Genomic DNA, 27,925 nt, shown 5'->3' on the forward strand with positions numbered 1-27,925 from the left:
TGTCACATAATTGAAAAAGCAGATGAGGCAATGGTTCTTCATGAAAGGTGAAAAGAATAATTGATGCAATTATTCTTAGCAAGTCAAAGTTTATCTGTAAAATGTTATGAAAATATTGTATTATCTAAGTGGGCAAAGAGATACTAGTTTGAAGTCAAATACATAAAGCTTATACAGTATTGAATTTTTTTAAAGCCAATGCTGTGCAATATAAAGGTCACTAACTATATACTAACATTTAGTTATTTGAATAAGAATATATTATTAATACTGTGAACTAATATAATTATATCAAGTTTGGTTCTTTAAATGGGATTTCCTAGAGAATTAGTTAACTAAGTAAAGTTAAAAGTTATCATCCATTCATAATATCCCCAAACTGATAATATCCAATATTAACTGGACTCATGTATTAAATTACTCTTTTGATTATTTGTTCTGCAGAGAGCTAATAGCTTTGACCTCAGTCACTTACCTTTGTGATTAAGCTCTGAAACAAGTAATCATTTTTTTAAAATTTCTATAAGAAGTTTATACTGTAATTAAACTTTTTGAATATCTATTAGATATTGTTAATCAAATAAAAATTTACTATTTTATCTATGCTGTATGATACTAATAGTTATTACAGACAACTAGATGATCATGGTAGGTTTATCTTTATAACTTATTAGTACTATTTATCTAGGTATAAGACTAACATGTTTGGTATAGCTGTAAGTTAATAGTTTATTAATTTATTCCATTAATAAGTTTCTTTTGAGACAGGGTCTCATTCTGTCACTCAAGCTGGAGTGCAATGGTGCTATCACAGCTCATTCTAGTCTTGACTTCCTGGATACAGGTGATTCTCCCACCTCAGCCTCCCTAGTAGCTTGGACTACAGGTACATAACACCCTGCTTGACTAATTTTTTTTTTGTTGTTTTTTTGTTGAGATGGCTTTTCACCATGTTTTCCAGGCTGGTCTTGAACTCCTGGGTTTGAGCAATCTTCCTGCCTTGCCCTCCCAGAGTACTTGGATTATAGGCATGAGCCACTGTGCTCACCTATTAAGTTACTTTTACATTCTATATTTTTTAATGATTTATTTTAAAATTAACTACCTAACTTCATTATTTTTTCCTAGAAGTTGTTAATGTTTACTTGGAGAATCAATCAAGTAGAAAAAATATATTTTATTTTATTTTTAAATTCAAGTCTTTGACAGAATGCTGAAATCCAGGTCCTGGTTAGTCCCTTACCTAGAGCTTTTGCTCATTGATTGTTGATGGTCATCTTTTGAAACAACTCTTTTAATAAAATCTTTATAAAAAATAAAAATTATAGAAATATAGTATAGACAAGATTGTTTTGATTTTTAATAAGCCTAGCAGAAATAGACTATGTCATTTTCTTGTTTCCTGCTAAATTCCACTTTGGTGGTACCAACAAGTGTAATCTTGATAGTGCCTTCATAGTTTCTTTAGATGAAAAATGACCTCTAAAATACAATGAATTTGTAGTTCTGTGTACTCTTCACTATTCTTTGCTACTTAAAATATTATAGAAAAATGTTTGTGATTCATCCTGATTCACTAGTATTATTTAAATATCTCTTCCTTACATAAAAATAAAACTGATACTTCTTATCTGGACTGATTTGGGGAGCAATGTTAAATCTCTAGACTGCAATGGTTTTATAATGGTTTTAAGACATTGAATGCTGACTGTGCCCTTTAAAAATGCATTTCCTACTCCTATCTTTGTACATATTTCAAAAAATAAGTTTCAAATTTTAGGAGCCATGAAATATGCATATAAAAACAGGTATTTATTGCCCCGCTTTGTCCTTGTGAAATATTACAAAGCTAATGCACTTGATTTTTCCTCCAGCGCACAGTAGTATGGGAATAATTAAATACAATGCCTGTCATCTGTTTCCTTCCCTGAATATAAAATCAGAAGTGGTAACTTAGCAAATAGTCCAAATAGCAGGATTATCCTTTGTAACACAGATAATCTTCTCAGTGTGTTCTATTGATATTGTACATAAAAGATGAGATACTATAATTTTAGGCATTCCTTCATCATATCTAGTGATAAAACATACACCGGACATATATTTTAAATTTTTTAAAAACTTTAATTTTCTGAGTAAGGCTTTTTTTAGATTAGCCTACATTTAGTTTAGATTAGATACATTTCAGTTTCTCCTGTATAACCTATTTCCTCAGATTCAGTATATTACATTGCTATGTATTATTTTGTAGATGAGAGAGGTATTGAAGCTGAAGTTCTTAAGTAAACCTGAATGTTCTCTTCCCTTGGCTTTGGGGCATTATTCTATTGGATGCTCATTATTGTATTGGATGCTCATTATTGTAGCTTTGACAATACTAGAAATCATAATGCCAATGGATGCCAATATGTGTTCATGAAAATTGTGGTTCTAAAAAAACATATTTGAGAAATTAAAAAAAAATAAGACACTCTGAGACTTAATATGTTAATGTTGTCAATTTTGAGGATTTTCTTTGCAATAAGTTGTGAAGAAATTTATTCATAGCTTTTTTATTTTTTAACTTAATCTGGGCAGGTTTTCTATTGAAACCTCTTGGGAAATCTCAGTTTTATAGAATTGCTATTACATCATGTTATCTTGAAATTTGCTGTCAGGAACAGCAGTAAAAACCAAGAAGTAAAAGAAACCAAGAAAGCTGCATTCTCAGTTATTGTTTTCTGCATCAATTGCATAACTTTTGTGTCCACAAAGAAAGCCTTGAGATTTTTTAAATGCATCTGTATTAGTCAGTTTTTGTGCTACCGATAAAGACATACCCAAGACTGGGAAGAAAAAGAGGTTTAATTGGACTTACAGTTCCACATGGCTGAGGAGGCCTCAGAATCATGACAGAAGGTGAAAGGCAATTCTTACTTGGCAGTGGCAAGAGAAAATGAGGAAGAAGCAAAAGCAGAAACCCCTGACAAGCCCATCAGATCTCATGAGACTTATTCACTATCACAAGAATAGTGCCGGAAAGACCAGCCCCCATGATTACCTTCCTCCCACAACATGTGGAAATTCTGGGAGATACAACTCAAGTTCAGATTTAGGTGGGGACACTGCCAAACCACATCATTCTGCCCCCGGCCCCTCCAAATCTCATGTCCTCACATTTTCAAAACCAATCATGCCTTCCCAACAGTTCCCCCAAAGTCTTAACTAATTTCAGCATTAACCCAAAAATCCACAGTTCAAAGTCTCATCTGAGACAAGGCAAGTTCCTTCTGCCTATGAGCCTGCAAATCAAAAGTAAACTGGTTGCTTCCTAGATACAATGGGGGTACAGGAATTGTGTAAATACAGCCATTCCACATTGGAGAAATTGGCCAAAACAAAAGGGCTAAAGGGCCCACCGAAGTCCAAAATTAGTGGAGCCATCCAATTTTCAAGCTTCAAAATGATCTCCTTTGACTCCAGGTCTCACCTCCAGGTCATGCTGATGTAAGAGGTGGGTTCCCATGGTCTTGGGCACCTCTGCCCCTGTGGCTTTGCATGATATAGCCTCCCTCCTGGGTGCTTTCATAAGTTGGCAGAGTCTGTGGCTTTTCCGGGCACACAGGAAAGCTGGCAGTGGATCCTCCATTCTGGGTTCTGGAGGAGGGCATTCTTCTTCTCACAGCTTCACTAGGTAGTGCCTCAATAGGGACTCTGTGTGGAGGCTCTGACCCCACATCTCCCTTCCATACTGCCCTAGCAGAAGTTCTCCATAAGGGCCCCACCCTTACAGTAATCTTTTGCCTGGTCATCAGTCATTTCTATATATCTTCTGAAATCTAGGTGGAGGTTCTCAAACCTCAATTCTTGACTTCTGTGCACTCACAGGCTCAATACCACATGGAAGCTTCCAAGGCTTAGGGCTTCTGAAGCCACAGCCTGAGCTGTACATTGGCCCCTTTCAGCTGTGGCTGCTGTGGTTGGAACACAGGGCACAAAGTCCCTGGGCTGTACACAGCATGAGGACCCTGGGCACAGCCCACAAAAACATTTTTTCCTCCTGGGCCTCTGGGTGATGGGAGGTCCTGCAGTGAATGTCTCTGGCCTGGAGACATTCCCCATGGTCTTGGGGATTAACATTAGGCTCATTGCTACTTTTGCAAATTTCTGCAATTGGCTTGATTTCTCCTCAGAAAATGGGTTTTTCTTTTCTACAGTCAGGCTACAAATTTCCCAAATGTTTGTGAATGCCTTTAACAGCACCTAAGTCACCTCTTGAATGATTTGCTGCTTAGAAATTTCTTCTGCCAGACACCCTAAATCGTCTTTCTCAAGTTTAAAGTTCCACAAATCTCTAGGACAGGAGCAAAGTGCCACAAGTCTCTGCTAAAATATAACGAGTTAAAGTTTCTCAACTCCATCTGACCACCTCAGCCTGAACCTTATTGTCCATATCATTATCAGCATTTTGGGCAAAGCCATTCAGCAAACTCTTCGGAAGTTTCAAACTTTCCCACATTTTCCTGTTTTCTTTTGAACCCTTCACACTGTTCCAATCTCTGCCAGTTACCCTGTTCCAAAGTCACTTCCACATTTTTGGATATGTTTTCACCAACACCCCACTCTACTGGTACCAGTTTACTGTATTAGTCCATTTCCATAGTGCTGATAAAGGTATACTCAAGACTAGGAAGAAACAAAGAGGTTTAATTGGACTTACAGTTCCATATGGCTAGGGAGAACTCAGAATCATGGTGGGAGGCAAAAGGCACTTTATATATAGCAGCAGCAAGAGAAAATGAGGAAGAAGCAAAAGCAGAAACTCCTGATAAACCTAGCAGATCTCATGATACTTACTCACTATCATGAGAATAGCATTGGAAACAATGGCCTCCATGATTCAATTACCTCACCCTTGGCCCCTCCACAACACATGGGAATTCTGGGAGACACAATTCAAGCTGAGATTTAAATGAAGACATAGCCAAATAATATCAGCAGCTGAAGATATAAGCTACTTGTACTAATTATTATGATTTTATTATCTTTACCAAATATGTCAAGACAATATTCAGAATTTAACACTGAGAGCTACTTCACTGTGGATCTGTTTTCTAAAACCTGCTTTGTTGAAGCAGTTCCATCCAGGGTTCAAGGTACTAAAAAGTAAGAAATGTACTTGTGATGGCTTTGATGTTGCTATCTTAACACCCTTTAATGACTCTACTTCTTGGAGATTGATCACTTTCAGGAATCTGATCTTGTAAAATCTTTAAGTCTATCTGCAGCAGATAGCAATAAAAGACTGCCATGTCAAGAGGACAGACACTCTTCATTCCATTCCAATTGACCTTCTCCTCTGACTGTCATTTTATCTTGGAGATTTTTTTTATGAGCTGGCAATTCTTTAGGCCATATAAGTTGTGTCTTTGAGAAAACCTGGGTTAAAAATATTATTCCAAATTTAGTCAAATGAAATATTGTCTTAGACAACAGATTACATTGAATTGATTTGTGGACTAAAAACAACATCAGTCTGTCCTTCAGTTTGTATATGTCATACACTTGAGCTCTGTCTTTAGTCATTTATTTCACTGATGACTTTCCCAATACCTCTTCCAGCTACTAGTACATCAATATGGTTCTGACATAGAGTGGACGAATAATGTTTTGAAATCAACTCTTGGAAAAGAGTGTTTCACTAAAGTAATTCATGAAAAATAGAGTTGAATTTAAAAACCAGGGCTATATTTTATAGAATTATTTTTAAATTGAAATGTTATATTCACATGTTCCACTCAACAAATAAAATTATTTGTTATATCTTTTTTTTTTTGCATGAGCTCTGTAATTTATGAAAGACCCATTATGTTTTATGGATATGAAGAAACTAGAGACAAATTTTCAAACTGTTCATTTAAAAAGATTGTAAAAAACAAAACGAAAATGAAAAACAGTAACCTCCTTAACTGTGCTTAGAAAACTTTCTTGTCACTATGTAGAACAGAAACCCAAATATTTTATTAAGCACGTGAATATAAGAGAACTTACATTATTTAAAAATAAACCAAAAACTCCTTTGAACTAGAAATTGTCCAGAGTAGGGAAAGTATTTCCTTAACTTTAAAGGTTATAGTTTATTATTTTAAATACTTTTTCCACTCAAAATATAAGGTATATTATAATGTATACTTTTGAATTTCACTAAATATCTCTGTCTAGAAAGATGTTCCTGTTCCATGTGTAATAGTAACCACAGAAGGGACCTTGCCAATCACTAAGAGGACCTTCAAAACATCCTGGTGATCCCTCACTGGCACAGCAAATACTGTTTTCATTCCATAGAGTGAAGTCTATTAGGATCCTCAGCTTTCCTCTGATTACACACTAAATAATGGCAAAAATGATATTGGAATTAACAGTTATCCATTTTTTTAAACATTTTCTGAGACAAGGTCTCAGTCTCTTGTTCAGTGAAGTGGCCTTCTCAGCTCACTGTAGCTTCTGCCTCCCAGGCTCAAGCAATTCTTGTACCTCAGCCTCCTGAGTTGCTGGGACAATAGGCATGCACCAATACACTTGGCTAATTTTTTTATTTTTTGTAGAGGATGTGATCTGCTATTGGCCAGGCTGTTCTCATATTCCTGGACTCAACCAACCCACCTTCCTCAGCCTCCCAAAGTGCTGAGATTACAGGCGTGACTCACCACACCCAGCCAATCTGTCTGATGTTAATGCCAATTATAGAATACACATTTAAAAATAACATACTGGGGATTTTCTGAGAGGAAAAGTAAAAATAACACTTGTTTAAAAAGGCATGGTTAAGTGAGACAGAAGAGGATGAATATTACTGTGAACCAGTCTATGAAGACATCATAACATGTCTAGCCTCTACCAATTCTAGAGCAGTGGCAGCCTGTAGAGAGGAAGGCAGCACCCTCTATTACACCCAGGTGCCATTTGCCCTTTATAAGCCATTGTCTTTTGTTATTTCATTAGATCATCAGATTTAAAAGTTGCTGCTGATGAATTATTTATGTAAGAAGCAAACGTTACAAAACAACAAGAAACGAGTGGTAGTACAGGCTACTAATGGCAAATAATGTTGATTTTTTTTTTTTTTTTAGTTTAATGTATTTTAATAGCAAATTTACAGGAACAGCACAGAAGACAGACAACATTAAAAACATGTACTTGCATGTAGGACAACTCAGTTAGAAAACTATAGTGAATGGATGGAATCTACTGTATGATAAAAATGCTACAAACAGCATTTAGTTGCCGTCAATAAGAAATTTACTTGTTATAAAAAAATCCAAATGCTGGCATTGTCCAGAAAAATTTAACAGGTTTATTTATAATTATTATAAAGTTGAACCGCTGAAACTTGTTCACTGAAACATTTTAACTTGCATTAATGCTTTACGTCTCCGCATTTATATTAAAAATTCACACACAAATGAAAATGGAAAAACTGCCAGTACCTGATTTCTGTCCCCTATTTTTCCACTCTCAATCATATACTTAGGTACCTTTTGACCCCATGGAAAAAAAAATTATCTAACGTTCAGAACTACCAATAACAGGAAGAAGAGAATTTTTTTTTTTTTTAGAATGAAATGTTTCCCATCATAGTGGATTGTTAAGCACGCTCTCCACGTATGCGGCGTGCTAGCTGGATATCTTTTGGCATAATTGTTACACGTTTGGCATGGATAGCACAAAGGTTGGTGTCTTCAAAAAGGCCAACCAGATAGGCCTCACTTGACTCCTGCAAAGCACCAATAGCTGCGCTCTGGAAGCGCAGATCTGTTTTAAAGTCCTGAGCAATTTCTCGCACCAGACGCTGGAAGGGAAGTTTGCGAATCAGAAGTTCAGTGGACTTCTGATAACGTCTAATTTCACGGAGTGCCACAGTACCAGGCCTGTAACGATGAGGTTTCTTCACCCCTCCAGTAGAGGGCGCACTCTTGCGAGCGGCTTTTGTAGCCAGTTGCTTCCTGGGTGCTTTACCACCGGTAGATTTGCGGGCAGTCTGCTTTGTACGAGCCATGGTATAGAGACCTCCTTACTTACCCCCCTTCTCCTTCGGCTGGAGCTCAGCGAGCGAGAGGCTGCGCGGCGGCTGCTGCGAACACCTGATTCTTATTTTACCATAATTTGGCTTCAGTTCCAGATTTCTTAGTTGATGTTTAAAAGGAACATTATGCAAGAATGTGAAGTACCCCTGGGAAAACCTATTTCCCAATAGTCTAATGAGTGGCATTTACTATCTGGTGCATTTGCCAAGGTCCAAGAGTGGTCTTTCAGCCTTACAGGTTCAGATCCTTGATTTCTCAGTATATATAAACCCAATCTATTTCTTACAGGTAAACATGTAATATCCTAGCTTATGAAATTGCTTGTAAAATTAATAATGACATATGTATCTTTCATAGACTTTCATAGAAGATAGGGAATAGTCCTATATTCTTGTTAGCTCATTTTCTTTCCATGAATCAATAATTATCAAATTGCTTATTAATTTCCAGTGAGAAACAACTAGTAAATAACAGGCATACTTTAGGTTTACATAAATGATGACAAATATATGATTTTCCTATAGAATATCTATATGGGGAGCTGTGTAATAATCAGGGGATTTTGAGCATAATATTACAAAACTGAGAGAAAAATCAGATATTTAAAAAGACAAAACAGGCCAGGCATGGTGGCTCCTGCCTGTAATCTCAGCACTTTGGGAGGCTGAGGCAGGTGGATCACAAGGTCAGAAGTTCGAGACCAGCTTGGCCAATATGGTGAAACCCTGTCTCTAACTAAAAGATACAATAATTAGCCAGTCATGGTGGCAGGTGCCTGCAATCCCAGCTACTCGGGAGGCTGAGACTGGAGAATTGATTGAACCCAGGAGGCGGAGGTTGTAGTGAGCTGAAATCATGTGATTGCACTCCAGCCTGGGCGACAGGGCAAGACTCCATCTCAAAAAGAAAAAAAAAAAAAAATAAGACAAGACAAAATGCTAGAATAGCCTGATTCATCCATCTTACTGTATGAATAGTGTTACCAATGAGACACCAAATCCTCTATGTTTATAATCTCTATGTTTCTTCACATAAAAACTGATCTTAACAATTGGGTCAGGCTATTTGAGGTTTTTAGGAGAGCCACCTCCCACTAGAAAGCTGAGAGAATGGGCACTGTCAACATTTCCTTCTGTGACCGGTTTGCCATGATTCACCAAAATCCTATCCCAGCTACATTATTATTAAAGCCCCTAAGTGTTTCCTTCCATTTAGTTAGGTTACTGTCAAGCTTTTTCTTTTTTCAGGTCTGAGATTCAGTTTGTTCCTTTATGACATAATATTCTTAACATTTTAAAATAGCAGATTACTTTGTGTGTGTGGATTTAGAAATATGGACTTAAAAGCAACTCCCCACCCTACATTTGCTTCCTTTCAAAACGTTTAGAAGAATTTGGACACTCTAAAGACCATGTGTCTCTGTAGCCTTCATGTCATTTACTGCAGTATTGACACAGTAGATGCTAAAACATGTTTGTTCATTCACTTCATAAATATATATTAAATCACTTTTCATGTTCAAAGCACTATATCAGCTGCAGAAACATAGAGGAATAACACAGATAGACCATTATATCATAAAATTTCTGTCTAATAAGATTATTAGAATTTGCTGTGAATATTTTTCAGCAAATTTTCATGTACTTTTCATTTCATTCATTTATTACTGAAAACAAAAACAAAAAAATGAGTCAATCACCCAGTCCAAGTTATTAGGGAAAATGTTGGAAATGTTTCAATTGAAACTGTAGTATAGGTACTGAATCAGTCTATATGCTGTCTATTTTGCTTTAAATTCACAGAACTACATGTAATGCTTGTATTTTGCATTCTGCTTATAAAGATAGCAGTAATTTCTAACATCTATTGGCAATTTTTGATATTAGGGTCAATTCTGGAAAACATAGATATTTTTTCTAATATTTCATCTTCAAATATTTGGGTATTTGAATTATAGATCAAATGTTTATTTTTATTTTTTGAGATGGAGTCTCACTCTGTCTCCAGGCTGGAGTACAGTGGCATGATCTCGGCTCACTGCAACCTCCGCCTTCCAGGTTCATGTGATTCTCCTGCCTCACCCTCCCGAGTAGCTGAGACTACAGGCACGTGCTACCACACCTGGGTAATTTTTTGCATTTTTTTGTAGGAACAAGGTTTTACTATGTTAGCCTGGATGGTCTCAATTTCCTGACCTAGTGATCCGCCCACCTCTGCTTCCCAAAGAGCTGGGATTACAGTTGTAAGTCACTGTGCCTGACCAGATCAAATATGTTTTTGTGTACTTTATTAGGACAGTAGATGCAACTACATAGTAAAAATTATGTTAATCTTGGGCCCCAGATATTTGAGTCATATCATTTGAACTGTATTTCATTTGTGCATTTGTACATTCTACTGGGAATTTGATTGAATTTATATTCAAGCATTGCTTGGAAAACTCTAAATTACATAGAATAAATCAAGCTAAGAATACATTTGAAGTAGAATTCTTTATAGAAACTCCTATTTAAGGAAAGTTAAAATGCTTTGAAGCTGATAAACTGAAGATAGCATCCAGTTACTAAAACTGCTGTGTTCCCCAAGATATATGGAAACATAAATGCCATATTTTTTTCCTACCACTATTTCTTTTTGTTAATTTTGAAGGAGAAAAACCCACAAGTTTTCCTTGGTGAAGTAAGTAAATTCTTGAAGCTTACCAGTGCTGTATCATAAAAATTGACTTTCTCTCTCTCTCTCTCTCTGTGTGTGTGTGTGTGTGTGTGTGTGTGTGTGTATACCTATGTATGGTTCATATTTGGCTTAAGTAGATAAATTTTTCATAGATGAGAAATATGTAATTGTCACTGCTCTTCATTAAAACAGGAAGAAAAACAGATTTTTATTTATTTTTGCATGTCATCTATTCACTGCCTGTGTATTTGACAATGTGATTGAAGGCAGAGCTCAATAAATTAACAACATTTTAAAAACAAAATGACAGAATTGTTTACAGATTATCTGATAGTTCTTTAAGTCTCCAATAGGCAATCATCTTGCATTTCAATTCAGAATTTTCTTTTAGAAAATACCATCTTTATTAACTGAAACTGAGTAAATGGTGGCAGTAGGTAAGGATGATGAAGCTAATAATAATCATGCAGTGTTTATACAAATAATACAAAACAAATGTTTTATTGCATTATACCATTAACTTTTTGCATAATATATGAAAGTATATTACATTACATATTTTTGTTTTTAAATTTTGTCAGTTAAAGGGACCACATTTATATGACTGCTGACATTCTGAACTGGCATTTATCTTTATAAGATATTTAAAATTCTGGGTCCTAGCCAATTAATTACAAATTACTAGAGGTCTGGGCTTATCAACCTGTATTCATTGTCTCCTTTATTTACTATTCCACCTTTATTGCAAATCTCTATGGCAATAACCATTCATAAGTCAAAACCCATGTATCTGATAGGGTTTTGATCAATTAGAGTAAATTTACTAACAACTGTAATGGACAGTTATTATTAAAATGAGATAGAATATTTCCTGTTTGGAACTTTTACAGTCAAAGAGAAGTGGCAAAACAATAGTAAAGGAGTTTGTAGAGTGAATTCAAGTAGAGATGGGGGAGTAAAGAAACAGTATAGGGGTAGAAATATATTACATTTCCAGATAGGGAGACTGAGAAATATTAAATCATTTTTTATAATATAGCTATGGTTTGAATATTTGTGTACCCCTCAAATTTATATGATGAAATTCTCACACCCAAGGTTACAGTATTAGGTGTGAGGGCTTTGAGTGTAATAGACCTATTAATGCCCTACCCCATTCTACCATATGGAAACACAACAAAAAAGCCCCATTTATGAACCAGAAAACAGGTCCTTACCAGACATGGAATCTTCCAGGAACTTTATCTTGGACTTCCCAATTTATAGAAATGTAAGAAATAAACTTTTATTGCTATAAGCTACCCAATACATTGCATTTTGTTATAGCAGCCCCAATGGACTAAGGCAAATATCAACTTGTTTTGGATTTACTAGCACAATGGATGCACCAAACAAAACAGTAAAGCATAGTAATATTAGATGTAACTACAGGAACTTAATGGATGTATCTGAACTGTTTGTATAATTAATCTCATTTATACAGTTTTCTCTGTATAATTGGAAGTATCTTTAATAAAAAAATTACCATTTCCATGGTTAGTGCACATTGAGAGATCTTGAATAGGCATTATGTTTAGTTAAGTGAATATCCTTAAAGAGAGCTATGTTTGGTTAAGAGAGGAATCACTGGCCGGACGTGGTGGCTCACACCTGTAATCCAAGTACTTTGGAGGCCAAGTGGGCAGATCACCTGAGGTTGGGAGTTCAAGATCAGCCTGACCAACATGGTGAAAACTTAAAAAAAAAAAGCGGGGGGGGGGGGAGAGAGAGAGGAATCACTTAGGATACGCATTTGAAAGCAAGAAATTCTGGAATTAAAAACATATTTTAAATTTACATTTTTAAAATTTTCTTGAGAATTGAAAAAAGCAATCAAAATATACAACGGCAAAGAGCTTAATATTCTTGTGGCACTCATTTAAATTTTAAGATGAGTAAGCACCAGAAGTTTTATCAGAGAAGCATCTTAATTTCTTAATGTAGGAGCATAAAATTGTACATAAAGGCCATACTATCTACTCACATTTTGTGAGCTTACTATTTGGTATATGATAACTATAAACTAGAGAAATTGTGAATTTGGAAAATAAAATAGCTGGGAAGATTTGTTTTTGAGCATGCAACATTTTCATAGCATTTCCACTATTTCCTGATTTAGTCAATCACTGAAAATTTAAGTTCATTTCTCATAATGTGGGGGATTGTTATTTTATATCTTTATAGCTACATTTATATTTACATGTATAATAATGATGAGTCCCCAATATGGCCACCACATGGAGAGGTTTTGAAACATTCTTTTTTCAGAAGAAAAGGATGTTCCAGTATATGTCTAGAAAGACCTCCACTATGGCTTATCTCCTCTAACAAGGGACACTGGAGAATGCCTCACATAAAGAGTAATGAATACCCAGGCATCTAATTATGCAGAAAACAATGCAAAATTTGAATGATTCTACTAGCTGGGATAATTGTTTTCCCTCTTGCCTGATTAAAATTTGACATTTTACAGAGTATTTTTTAATCTACTCAATTGTTAATGAGACTTTTTCTTAATGTTCTTTTGAATTTATTTTCAATTTTAGTTTTTGCTGACTGTTAAATAAGGTAAAACACAATGCTGTTTATGGTTTCAAAACAAAATTAGTCAAAAAAATCATAATTTAACAAAAAATAAGAGATTGTATACATTTAGAAGTATTTTTCTTTGGGGAATTAGTTGAATAAAGTCTTGGCATATTTATTGATTGGTTCTTTACATCTATAATATTATATATTTTTGTATTGTACATTTTGGAATAAGTCAATATTAAAAAAATAAAATACAATTTACATTGTTAATTAGAACCTTATTAAATAAAGATTTAGAAAAATAACCAGTTTTTGCAAGAAAGGAGGACTAGAATTAATTTGATGATCAGTCTGTCATTATTTGACATTAACCTGATTCTACCATTTGAATTTTATAGTGTGCAAATGTTTCAGCAAAAATCATTTATCCTCTTTGCAAAGTCATTGACTTTTTGTTCAAAGTGAAAAAATCTCTTGTACCTTTTAAATAAATATGTCATTTTAATACCATTGTCCAGGGAAAACACTGTTCTTACTGATGCTTACACTTAAAGAGTGATGTTTTTCTTTGTTTTTTTCAAATATGTATTTTATTGCATTTTAGGTTTTGGTGTACATGTGAAGAACATGTAAGATTGTTGCATAGGTACATACATGACTATGTGGTTTGCTGTCTTCCACCCCATCACCTATATCTGGCATTTCTCCCCATGTTATCCTTCTGCAACTCCCAACCCTCCCCTAGTTCCCTCCAACAGACCCCAGTGTGTGATGCTACCCTCCCTGTGTCCATGTCTTCTTATTGTTCAACACCTGCCTATGAGTGAGAACAACATGCAGTGTTTGATTTTCTGTTCTTGTGTCAGTTTGCTGAGAATGATGGTTTCCAGGTTCATCCATGTCCCTACGAAGGACAGGAACTCATCGTTTTTTAAGGCTGTGTAGTATTCCATGGTGTATATGTGCCACATTTTCCCAGTCCAGTCTATCATCGATGGGCATTTGGGTTGGTTTCAGGTCTTTGCTATTGTAAATAGTGCTGCAATGAACATTCATGTGCAAGTGTCCTTATAATAGAACGATTTATAATCCTTTTGATATATACCCAGTAATGAGATTGCTGGGCTAAATGCAATTTCTATTTCTAGGTCCTTGAGGAATCACCACACTGTCTTCCACAACAGTTGAACTAATTTACCCTCCCACCAACAGTGTAAAGTGTTCCTATTTCTCCACATCTTCTCCAGCATCTGTTGTCTACAGATTTTTTAGTGATTGCCATTCTCACTGGTGTGAGATGGTATCTCAATGTGCTTTAAATTTGCATTTCTCTAATGACCCATGATGATGGGCATTTTTTCATGTTTGTTTGCCTCATATATATCTTCTTTTGAAAAGTGTCTGTTCATATCCTTTGCCCACTTTTGAATGAGCTTATTTGTTTTTTTCTTGTAAATCTGTTTTAGTTTTTTTGTAGATTCTGGATATTAGCCCTTTGTCAGATGGGTAGATTGCAAAAAACTTTTTCCCATTCTGTTAGTTTCTGATTCACTCTAATAATTGTTTCTTTTGCTGTGTGGAAGCTTTAGAGTTTGATTAGGTCTCATTTGTCTATTTTGGCTTTTGTTGCCAATGCTTTTGGTGTTTCAGTCATGAAACTCTTGCCTATGACTATGTCCTGAATGGATTTGCCTAGATTTTCTTTTAGGGTTTTTATGGTGTGAGTTCTTATATATAAGTCTTTAATCCATCTGGAGTTAATTTTAGTGTACGATGTCAGGAAGGGGTCCAGTTTCTGCTTTCTGCACATGGCTAGCCAGTTTTCCCAATGTCATTTATAAAACAGGGAATGATGTTTTTTTCATTTAACTAGAATATCCTTTTGAAGATATTTTACAGCCTTTTTTTCACTTTCAAAACTTATCATACTAAACAAAATTCACAAACAGTAAATAATTCTTTTTGTTTTTTATTTTCCTTAGAAATTGTATTTGATGATTAAATTTTAATTGCTTCTAAGTTTTCTGTATATTGTTATTATTAGAATAGTTTTGATAAATCAAAACTTGGCTACTTTTCATGAAGTGTTTCCTTTATCTTACTCTTTGATTTGTTCATTTTCTCATCCTTTCTTTCAGCTTTCTCCCTCATGCCTTACATTTTCTATCTTAATCTGTCCTCATTATTTACTCTCCCTAGTTATGCAGCACCTTATGATGTTAGGCAGAAAAATTATAAAATATTTGGTGTACTTTAAAATTTTATATGGTATGCAGGCATTTTATGATAAAGTGGTTTTCGTGTGTGTGTGTGTGTGTGTGTGTGTGTGAGAGAGAGAGAGAGAGAGAGAGCGAGTTTTTCTATTGCTGTTTCTTCTTCCTAAAATTCTTTTGATTTTAATTTTGTAATTAAATACTTTAAAAATATTAAAACTTTTGAAAAGATTCATCAGAATTTTGAAAGTAAATGCTTTAAAAACATTTAAACTTTTGAAAAGAATGATCAGAAATTTAAATTCCAAGAGCTATATCTGTTTCCTATTCTTGCACTGTCATAAAGAAATTCCAAAGCTATTGGTGTTCAAATAATGGTTGAATAAATGGAAGTGGATAGTTCTTTACCATAGCATACACCTTCAAAGAAGGATAGTAGATAATCACAATAAGAGATATTCTAGCATCAGGGAAGATAATCTAAAGGATGAATACTCATTCCACTCTGGTTCTTCAGTTTGAGGTGTAGAAAGCCTGCTTTCCAGGTGGCTGACCAGTAAAAAATTGTGCTGAAGACAGTAAAATAAATAGTCAGTTTGTTGTGAGTATGAGAGACCATCACAGTCAAATGATCTTGGAGAAAAGCGTCAGTGTTTACTTTCTCAGAGCTTTGTAAGAATGCAGAATATCAGGTAAATTTTCATTAAAATCAATATGGAAGACACATTTTCTTAACATTTTATATCCCTCTTTTTGAATTATGCTAATACTGCACTCAGATTATCTTTCTTTCTTTTCCTGCACAGTACTTTTATAAATGAAACGTTTTGTTTTTGAGACCAAGTCTCAGTCTGTTACCCAGGCTAGAGTGCAGTTGCATTATGTTGGCTCACTACAACCTCCGCCTCCTGGGTTCGAGTGATTCTCCTGCCTCAGCCTCCTGAGTAGCTGGGAGTACAGGCATCCACCACCATGCCTGGATGTTTTTGGTAGAGCTCGGGTTTCACCATATTGGCCAGGCTTGTTTCAAACTCCTGACCTTGATCCACTCGCCTTGGCCTCCCAAAGTGCCAGGATTACAGATGTCAGCCACTGTGCTCAGCCCTTTTCCTGCACTTTTGTAGGCATAGCCAGAATCTTCTTCCTAGAAAACTGACACGGTAAGTTGGACAACATTTTTAGGCAATATTTTAAAAGACATCATAGATCAAAACCAGGCAGAGACTCAATAAAAAAAGAAAACTTCAGGCCAATATCCATGATGAACATAGATGCAAAAATCTTCAATAAAATACTGGCAAATTGATTGCAACAGGACATCAAAAAGCTTATCCATCATGATCAAGTAGGCTTCATCGTGGGGATGCAAGGCTGATTCAACATATGCTAGTCAATAAACATATTTTTGTCTTTAGTTATATTTATGTGGTGGATTATGATTATCTCATGATTATCTCAATGGATGCAGAGAAGGCCTTTGGCAAAATTCAATAGCCCTTTATGCTAAGAACCCTCAATAAACTAGGTATCGATAGAATGTATCACAAAATAATAAAAGCTATTTACAACAAACCCACAGCCAATATCATACTCAACAGGCAAAAACTGGAAGCATTCCCTTTGACATCTGGCACTAGACAAGAATGCCCTCTCTCACCATGCTTATTCAATATAGTATTGGAAGTTCTAGCCAGAGCAATCAGGCAAGAAAAAGAAATAAACGATATTCAATTAGGAAAGGAGGAAGTCAAATTGCCTCTATTTGCAGACAATGTGATTGTATATTTCGAAGACCCCATTGTCTCAGCCCAAAATGTCCTTAAACTGATAAACAACTTCAGCAAATTCTCAGGATACAAAATCATTGTGCAGAAATCACAAGCATTCCTACATACCAATAACAGAGAGAGCCAAATCAAGAGCAAACTCTCATTCACAATTGCTACAAAGAGAATAAAGTACCTATGAATATAAATAACAGAGGATGTAAAGGACCTCTTCAAGGAGAACTACAAACTACTGCTCAACAAAACAAGAGAGGACCCAAACAGATGGAAAAACATTCCATGTGCATGGTTAGGAAGAATCAATATTGTGAAAATGGCCATACTGTCCAAAGTAATTTATAGATCCAATAAGCTACCAATGACCTTCTTCACAGAACTGGGAAAAAACACTTTAAACTTCATATGAAAACAAAAGAGAGCCTGCATAGCCAAGACAATCCTAAACAAAAAGAACAAAGCTGGAGCATCACACTACCTGACTTCAAACTATATTACAAGGCTACAGTAATCAAAACAGCATAGTAGTGTTACCAAAGCAGAGATATAGACAAATGGAACAGAACAGAGGCCTCAGAAGAAACACAACACATCAACAACCATCTGATCTTTAACAAACCTGATAAAAACAAGCAATGGAGAATGGATTACCTGTTTAATAAATGGTTTTGGGATAACTGGATAGCCATGTGCAGAAAGTAGAAACTGGATTCCTTCCTGATTCCTTACACTAAAATTAAATTCAGATGGATTAAAGAAAAACATAAGACCTAACACCATAAAAATCTAGAAGAAAACCTAGGCAAAACCATTAGGACATAGGCATAGGCAAGGACTTCATGGCTAAAACACCAAAAGCAATGGCAACAATAGCCAAAATAGACACATGGGATCTAATTAAACTTAAGAGCTTCTTTACAGCAGAAGAAACATTATTAGAGTGAACTGGCAACCAACAGAATGGCAAAAAAAAAAAAAAAATGTTTGCAATCTACCCATCTGACAAAGAGCTGATATCCAGAATCTACAAAGAACTAAAACAGATTTACAAGAAACAAACAAACAAACCCATTCAAAAGTGGGTGAAGAATATGAACAGACACTTTTCAAAAGAAGACATATATGAGGCCAACAACATATGAAACAATGCTCATCATCACTGGTCATTAGAAAAATGCAAATCAAAAGCATATTGAGATACTATCTCACACCAGTGAGAATGGCAATCATTAAAAAATCTGGAGACAACAGATACTGGAAAGGATGTGGAGAAATAGGAATGCTTTTACGCTGTTGGTGGGAGTGTAAATTAGTTTAACCATTGTGCAAGACAGTGTGATGATTCCTCACAGATCTAGAAATAGAAATTCCATTTGACCCAGCAATCCCATTACGGGTATGTACCCAAAAGATTATAAATCATTCCATTATGAAGACACATGCACAAGTATGTTCATTGTGGCACTGTTTATAATAGCAAAGTCTGGAGCCAACCCAAAGGCCCATCAGTGATAGACTGGACAAGGAAAATGTGGCACATATACACCATGGAATATGAGTTCCTATCCTCTATAGGGACATGGATGAACCTGGAAACCATCATTCTCAGCAAACTGACACAAGAACAGAAAATCAAGCACTACATGTTGTCACTCATAGACGAGTGTTGAACAATGAGAGCAAGTGGACACAGGAAGGGGAGCATCACACTGTGGTCTGTTGGGGAGGGCAGCTAGGGGAGGGATGGTATGGGGAGAAATAATGTGGGGAGAAATGCCAGGTATAGGTGACAGGGGGATGGCAGCAGCAAACACCTTGCCATGTATGTACCTATGCAACAATACTGCATGATTCTGGGATACACATGTACCCTAGAACCTAAACTACAATTTAAAAAAAGACATCATAGATCAAATCAAATTTTAGCAGTTCCTTCCTCTAGAATTTTTCCCAAGATGATAATGATATTCTGCTGTATTAACAAGCCAATTGTTATGATTTTACACTTGATCTTAACGAAAAGGCCAAAAAGCAAAAAATTGTTATGATTTTATCTTACATAAATATAAATGGATTCAGTGAGGTCTGCTATACATAGGTTATTGACAGATTATTGTCTTTTAAATGGTTTTGATTCCATGTCAGTTATTAATTTTATACTCAATACTTATACATACATATGACCTCTAGGTAAATAACTGTTATTTATAAAGATGGTTGGAAATACACAGGAACTGTCTTTATTAGGCATCTGGATCCCAAGCTAATAGTAATGCTACAGTTAGCATCACTTATCAAGATAGGATTTCAATTGTTAAAAGATTTGTATAAATATTATACTTTAGCTCATCATTTAGCAAATTAATGTCCTAAGGAGGTTCAAATGTTCCTTAATACAGCTAATTATTTCTGTCAATAAACTAGTCTTTGTACAGATCATATTCACCCAAGGACACTGGCAAGCATCTGGATTAAATATAAAAAAATTAGGCAATAAATGCAAGGAAACACATAAAGAGAAGAGATGTCTATCATTTGATGTAAAGTAGCTTTTTGCAGCTGGTTGTAATATTAAGAATATCAATTTGTTAAGATTTTTAGTTTTATACACTGAGGTAGAGTCATTTTCAATATTTATAAACTTTATATATTGCACACATACATGTTAAATGTTAGTAGCTTATTAATAGCATATGACTTTTTTAGAAAAAACCTTAAGAATCACTATATTTAACTTTACTTGTTAGAATTACAAGAAATACTTATTTTTACAAGGTTTTGTATACAGATTGAGTATCCCTTATCTGAAAAGCTGGGGATCAGAGTGTTTTGAATTGTTGATTTTTTAATATTTTGAAATATTTGCATATACATAATGAGGTATCTTGGTGATGAGATCCAAGTGTAAACACATTTATTTATGTTTCAAATATTCATTTTATACTTTCACAATTTAAAAACCTTACCTTCAAGATAGGTAATATTATACAATATTTTAAAACAATTTTATAAATGAAACAAAGTTGGTATACATTGAACAATCCGAAAGAAAATGTGTCACTACCTCAGTGATCCATGTGAATAGTCTATGATTGTCTGGAATCACTCTAATATCTCACTGTAAAGCTATATACTATGGATAAGAAATAATTTTTTTTTTTTTTTGAGACGGAGTTTCACTCTTGTTACCCAGGCTGGAGTGCAATGGCACAATCTCGGCTCACTGCAACCTCCGCCTCCTGGGTTCAGGCAATTCTCCTGCCTCAGCCTCCCGAGTAGCTGGGATTACAGGCACGCGCCACCATGCCCAGCTAATTTTTTGTATTTTTAGTAGAGACGGGGTTTCACCATGTTGACCAGAATGGTCTCGATCTCTTAACCTCGTGATCCACCCGTCTCGGCCTCCCAAAGTGCTGGGATTACAGGCTTGAGCCACCGCGCCTGGCCAAGAAATAAATTTTTTACACTTATTCACATATAAATACTTAGCAAGAAAAAAATATGATATATCATTAATGCAGTGAGAAAGTAATGTGTTCAGGGTGACTAAGCAGTACAGTAGCATCACTAGAATACCTGTACCAGCTGTTACAGTAGCAGTAAGAACAAACAACAGCAGGCTTTCAGTCTCCAGCTACAACACTGTGTTTTGATTATGGACCCTATTGTTTTTAGGTAAGAAAAAACATCAGAAGCATTTGAGGAACTATGAAGTGGTCTCTGGAATGAGGAAGCATTTTGCTGAATATCTTTTTAAAATATTTCCTCCAGAGTAATTTGCCTCATTAACAATGATTTTTGTCTCACAAGTCTCCCTTTGATTTTATAAACTGATGTGATTCCTTGTTCTGTTATAATTGCACACTGTTCTAGTCTCTCAATAAGCTCATCACATATTTGTACCATGTCTTTTATAGGCACTTCTCTGCAGTTCATCATTATCACGATCATCTTGATTCAGAACCATTTAAGCTATTTTCACTATCAATCAATAAATGAGCAACTAGGGCTTCATTATTGATGTTAAAATATTATTTGATATTCACTTCTTACAGCTTACTGAAAGACTTCAAAAGTATGTATTTGGCGTATGTAAGGAGGTCAGACTTTTTCTCTTACTTGACATATGGAATCCTTCAAAGCCACAATCTTGTTCATCATGATCACTGATAAGTTTATCTTAGGCATGCACACCTGTATCTTCGGTCACTGTGTTTCAAGTATTTGAAACAGTATATATAGCATCTTTTATGCTAAACACCTTTTGTAAACCTTCCACACCTACTCCTCTGTTCACTGATGCTACTGTGCTGATTCAAGAGTGTTTTTACATTTATTCTTCATTGATCTAAAGATAGTCTGGCCACATGAGTGCATTAATGAAGTCACATTTCAAGAAAAAATGTATAATATAAACATGATTTTTATGAGAGAATTTCAGCTGGAAGATGAGCAGAACAATGTGAGCAATAACAAAATCTTACAGTCATTGTTCAATCCGGCTTTCCTGCCATGAGCATAAGCCACTGCAGCAAAGTAAAAAATGTTTATGATACCAATCAGAAAAGATATCTCTGGTTATCCAAGACTTTTTGCTAGCATAATAATGGAATGGTAAGAAATTCACTCCTTGACAACAGATAGTACTCAAGCTTTTGTCTGTCATAGCAAGTGCCTTCTTATGTTTGCCTGCTGCATTAGCAAATACCAGCATAGATATTTTGTCTTTGATATCCTCAATTCCTCTAGATGCTGTCTCAGTACATGCATTCAGGGTCTTTCTGGGGTACAGCTGTGTTTCAGCAACATTATAGACTTGTTCTGGTGTCAAATTTTCCTCAGTGATAACCTTAGCAAACTTGTCAATAAATGTGTCCACTGATCAGCAGGTGCTTTATCACTACAAATCTTTAAAAATCAAAGTCCCATCTTTTCTTAAATTTCTGTAATGGACGTTTTAATATTCACAGTTCCCTTCACTTTTCAGTTGGTCGTGATGGATCTTTGCTTTCTTCACGATCAAGATACTATTAAGTGACATTTGTTTACTGTGATGCTGATGGATCCACTCTTTCAATACATAATCAAGATCTTTATTTTTATCTTTTTTTTTTTGAGACGGAGTTTCGCTCTTGTCACCCAGGCTGGAGTGCAATGGCGTGATCTCGGCTCACCGCAACCTCCGCCTCCTGGGTTCAGGCAATTCTCCTGCCTCAGCCTCCTGAGTAGCTAGGATCACAGGCACGCGCCACCATGCCCAGCTAATTTTTTGTATTTTTAGTAGAGACGGGGTCTCATCATGTTGACCAAGATGGTCTTGAGCTCTTGACCTCGTGATCCACCCGCCTCGGCCTCCCAAAGTGCTGGGATTACAGGCTTGAGCTACCGCGCCCGGCCCTATTTTTATCTTTATATGTGTTTCCCATTTTCCATTACTTTTATTCATCACTTTTAGCATAGAATATCAACAATTTATTCTTCTCTTCTTGAAACTCATATATGGGGTTTATTCCAACACCATGCTCTTCTGTAACATGTTTCATACATATCACTATACTATGTTTATATATATAGTTTCTCCAACAGCTTGACTTTCTGTGCTGTAGGTAAATGTTAATGCTTCTTGATTTTCTTATCACTGTTACCCATAGAGTTATCTGCAGGGCCCTTTTAACATTTCAACAATATCTTTAAAACTCAGAGAAGAGAATAAGCAAAAAAACCACAGTGAGTAATGCCTGTAGATCTGCGGCCCGTGTAGGGTATCATTGGAAACCAACCATTGGTGTATCAGGGCTGCACATGTGCCTTTTTATTAACCTTTGTGAGCGTGCTTATGTGGGAGAATCTAGGCATGTGTGGAAATGAAATCATGCAGCTGAAGAGGGGCAGCTGAAGAGGGGCAGGAGGGTCTTTTATCCCTTGGGGACACTGAATAATCTCTGTGTTGTGTGCCTGTGTTCTGATTGTAACCCATCACATGAGGTCAAGTCTGGAATTTTGCAATTGTATCTAGGAATGTGCAGCTTGCAAATTTGCAATTGTGGTGACTAGGAATATTAAACTTGCAAAATAAAATCACTAAGGAAGGAATGAAACCTACAATGTTGAGATTCACTCAGGATTAGTTGGCAAAATATTACAGAAACTATTAGAGATATATTAGAGAAAGATTAGTCTCAAGTCTTTTGGAAGGCTGAAAGGTTTTACTGGGGCAGGCTGATGGTAATGGCAGCTGGCCAGTCCATTAAGTTAGGAAGAGATAGAGACAATCAAAGGCATTACCTCATACCCATTTGTCTCCACTCTAGCTGTTTCCTCATGTTTATTTTGTGCTAGGTGGCCTCTCCCCAGGGAATATCAAAGGGGAATTATCTGTTAACAGCATTTACTCTGGGCCCCCGGAACTTAAAGCTTTTGTCAGTCATAAAGCCATTCTCTTAACCATGTTAATCACCCACAAGAGTGTTAACTTAGAACCTCTGTTGTAAAATCTTGATAGAATAAAAGTGTGGACAGACAGAGAGTCTGGGTCTACTGGTTGCATTTTGCCCTCTGAAAGCAGCCAACGGCCATCCCTAGCCCACTGGAAACACTGTAATAATGTGAGAATGCATTCATTCATCCATCCTTGAGTCAGAGTCTGCAGATCAGACTTCCACAGATGGTATCCCACATCTCACTAGAATATTTTAGACACAGCATAAAATGGAAAAGTGAAAGTTTGATTAATAAAATTCTAAAACACTTCTAGAAATGTTGTATTTTTATATAAAATAGCGTTTATAAATTTACTTTAGAAATAATCAATGTTTTTAATTGGTGATTGTAGCAATCAAATTTTTTTTAAACCAGAGTTACTTCTTCGTTTCTTTCCTATGCACAGAAGCTACCATTAAGTACATCTAAAAATAACACATCATAATGATAGCATTCGTCTTTTTATCTTTATCAGGTATTCTGTGAGAATTACTTGTCTTAGTGTTTGGTTTTCTATTTTTGTTCTGAGCGATATCTGTTTAATTATTCAGCCCTTTAGGTGTTGTTTACTAAACACATTTTTGTTATCATTCACATTCTTTAACATGTATGTTATCAACCGCAGTTTTTAACATGCTAAAGCAATCTGTTATTATTATGTAAAAAATGCTCTTTAATATGTCAGCTGGTATGAATTGTAACTAAATTTATCTTTTATTTCCATGAATTTCGTTTCTTTGTTTTCACCTTGATGACTACTGTCTTATTAGCTAGTTCACACTTCATCCCTATTGTTTAGAAAAATGACTGCCCACGCAGAGTAGGTAGTCAATAAACATTTGCTAAATAAATGAATATTCGTGTATTGCAAATTTACCCTGTATGAAATCTTCTGCAAATTTTTGGAAAGATTAACTGTACATACATATTTATAAATGAATGTCTGACTTGATCAATATTTGTAAATCTGCTATGTTTCCTCAGTTATTTTTAAAAATTTCTTCTCTCCTTGGCAATGAATACAGATTCTGAGAATAAACTCTCTCTTTTCAGTAAGGGTAAGTGGAATAAGTAAATGAAATGTTTGTGAGTTTTATTTTTGTTGGACAAGGAGCTGTTCCCTGAGTCAAACAGTCCTTGTCTAGGGTAGTAATTTAAAGTTCCCTGGAGTGTTTGTTCTACTTTCTTGTGCCCCTAATTTCTGTACTGAGGAACACTTCCTATAGTTACCTATTATACTTTGGTAAGCACTCTTAGCTGTTGTGATATTTACAAATATAAAAGTGAATGAAAATCTAATATATTGGCTAGTAGAATTGTATATTACAGCTATCATATTGGACTAAAAGCAATATGACAATTTTTGAGATGAAGAATTTTGATTTTATTTTAACAATATAACTATATGAATAGAAGATTTGACACAAAAAAAGTTCATGTGAAATAGCTCTGGGCTTTGCTCATGCTACCTCTTGCCAAACAAACAATATAAAATATAATATTCAGAATTAAGGGATATAATTCCTTAATTATACTACTTCTGGAATATTGCATACATTTAGCCTAACATATTTTCAAGGAAATTTTGAAAAACAAAATTACAGACTATAATAATCAGAATACTATGTGTTCTGAAACAAGATGGATGGAGTTACCAGAAGTTTATCCTAGAAATTACTTTATTCATTATGAGTCAAAGATAGCATTATCAAATATTTGAATACTTCCTATACACAAAAAGCAGGCATTCTTTATTAGTCTAGTAGGTAATAATATAATAAAAAATAAAATAGAAGTTCCTATACTTTCACTCAATACAGTGAATAATACTTAGTAAGAATAACTTCTCTAACAATGGCTCTTGTTATATGTCAGTGATTGTCCTCATTGAATAGTTAGTAAAATTTAAAGGTCTCTGTAACTACATTTATATCATAATACTTATCAGCATTATCATCATCATCACCTATAAGTTCATTTCAAAAACATTTACAGAAATTGATTTACTGAATTCAATCACTTGTTTTCATTAATGTTCTCTAATATCTCAATAAATTACAGTTTTGAATGTGTCACATAGCTGAAGAATTGGATGGCATGATTCCTTTGATCAAAATAATTCATATATACATGTGCCTTAAGTGTACTTCTGCTTGTATGTTTATCATCTAAGATTTATACTTCCCCATTCTACCTCTGTATTTTGTCCTTTCCTCTCAATACCTGTAATAGTATCCATCTATTTTACCTAATTCTCTGTTCTCTTTCATACTCATGACTAATGAGCCCATCTAAATGTAACTTTACCTTATGCCAACCACTTACTCAGCTTTTCTATTTTATTGACGCCTTTATATGTCCACATTTAACACTTTGCCTCTCACTCACTCACTCTCTGCTTAATACTGTAACTGGGGGAGTGTACCCAGCTCCCAGAGCTCCTAAGTTCTTGGCCTCTCTAATACCAAAGCATGGGGAAAGGTGCCCTGGAGGCCCAGTGAGTTTACTGTTCCAATAAAATCGTCGACCCTAAGAGTCTTGCGGAAGAGCAATTTATGAGAGAGAGAGAGAGAGAGAGAGAGAGAGAGAGAGAGAGAGAGAGGAGAAAGAGAGGAATTATTAGATAACTTGTTTTTCAGCCCACCAAATTGCAAAAGTAAGCAAAGCCTCAAGTTACACTCATTAATAAAGACTGTGCTTAAAGTGAAAGCTGAACAATCCAGTCAAAGATGTGGGAAATATTGTGCCAATCTAATGAGGACCAAATCTGGTTAGACTATACTGTTGTTGAGGGCACAGTAAATGTCCACAGCATCTGGAAGAAAAGCCCCAGTTAGACCAGAACTGCGTTAAGCATATTAAATGAAGATAATCTTCATTTCTAGGGCTGGAAATACATAATCTGTATTTACCCTGTAGAGCGGGAACTTGGTTTGAATGTGACTGTCATAAACAGCAAAGATATAAATTGTATACAGTTGAGGTGAAACAACAAAAGGCTTAAGGAGGAAAACAATTATTTAAGGTTGTAGAACTTTGAAAAAGACAGGTTATTTACTCTGACAACTGTGTCAATTAATTATGTGAGAAACTAGAACATGAAATGGGTGGAAAAGTTAAAAGGTTTTATGGTTATATCCCAGGTACATGTAAGGAAACATCCATGGAAGAGACATTTTTTTGTAATGGAAGGGAAGCAGAAATTGATGAGCCATTTGCTCAAGAAGTGGCCAGTGGAAAAGTGGCTCCCTAAGTATGTAAAAATGTAAATATATGTAAGTATGTGTATATTGTGTCTATAGCTAGAATAAAAAATTTTTCAAGTATAGTATATTTTAACTTTCAAAATATTTTTATCTCTATGTACTTGAACTGTTATTATAAGCAATAAATATGTTTGACATTTTAAATATTTTATACAAAATGAACTTAAAATTACTATAATTTTAAGTTAAATGTTTCACCACATTTCCAAAGAGGTCAGTAAATCCCAAATGGTTTAATCACTCAGTTTAGTGTTGGGTTATTAGAATCTATTAAATACCGTAAAGGATAGTCACACTTCAATTGTATTTCATTTCAATGTCTGTAAGAAGTGCGGCCCTACCAGACTGGAAACAATTTGAAAAGAAAACATTCACGCTGCTTAACTTCAATATGATGAGAGGGATGGTATAAAATTAAGTATCTGAGTTTTTAAAAGAATATTCTAACGTGTGGTGGTGGTGGTGGTGGTTGTTTTTAACATATAAACACTGTAAGTCATAAAGCATCTCTCAGGAAAGATAAATATCTTAGCTCGCTTCTACTGTTGTAAGAGAATATCATAGACTTGGTAGTTGATAATGAATAAAAATTTCTTGGCTCACAGTACTGGCAGCTGGGAAGTCCAATATCAAGATGCCCGCAGGTTTAATGCCTGTCTGGTGAGGGCCTGTGTCTGCTCCCAAGATGACATCTTGAATGCCACCCTGCTCCTGCTCCTCACAAGACAGAAGAGCAGAAGAACCAAGAGACAAAAAGGGACTGAACTAGCCCTTCTAGAATGCAGTAATCCCACCCATGAAGGTGAAGCCCTCACAGCTCAATAACCTCTTAAAGTTCCCACCTTTCAACACCATTACAATGGCAAATACAC

General features: G+C 35.3%; 1 protein-coding gene and 1 long non-coding RNA gene across 2 annotated transcripts in view; one reads left to right on the forward strand and one right to left on the reverse strand.

The window, feature by feature from the left end:
- The window catches only part of LOC128931357 (uncharacterized), a 44,781-nt gene that overhangs the window by 14,476 nt on the left and 2,380 nt on the right, over window positions 1–27,925 (forward strand). Inside the window, exons 5-6 of the long non-coding RNA XR_008479666.2 lie at window positions 26,931–27,040; window positions 27,659–27,855. This is a non-coding gene — a long non-coding RNA (uncharacterized LOC128931357). The remainder of the gene's footprint in view (window positions 1–26,930; window positions 27,041–27,658; window positions 27,856–27,925) is intronic.
- LOC100385050 (histone H3.3A-like) lies at window positions 7,371–8,060 on the reverse strand. Its single transcript, XM_002744780.6, has one exon. The coding sequence runs from the start codon at window positions 8,033–8,035 to the stop codon at window positions 7,625–7,627; it is 411 nt and encodes a 136-aa protein (XP_002744826.4). The 5' UTR covers window positions 8,036–8,060; the 3' UTR covers window positions 7,371–7,624.

The sequence above is a fragment of the Callithrix jacchus genome, chromosome 2, assembly GCF_049354715.1.
Source record: "Callithrix jacchus isolate 240 chromosome 2, calJac240_pri, whole genome shotgun sequence".
NCBI classification, from domain to species: Eukaryota; Metazoa; Chordata; class Mammalia; order Primates; family Cebidae; genus Callithrix; species Callithrix jacchus.

Coding starts and splice junctions, on each gene's coding strand:
- LOC100385050 (XM_002744780.6), bottom strand. CDS start 8,035: ATGGCTCGTACAAAGCAGACTGCCCGCAAATCTACCGGTGGTAAAGCA.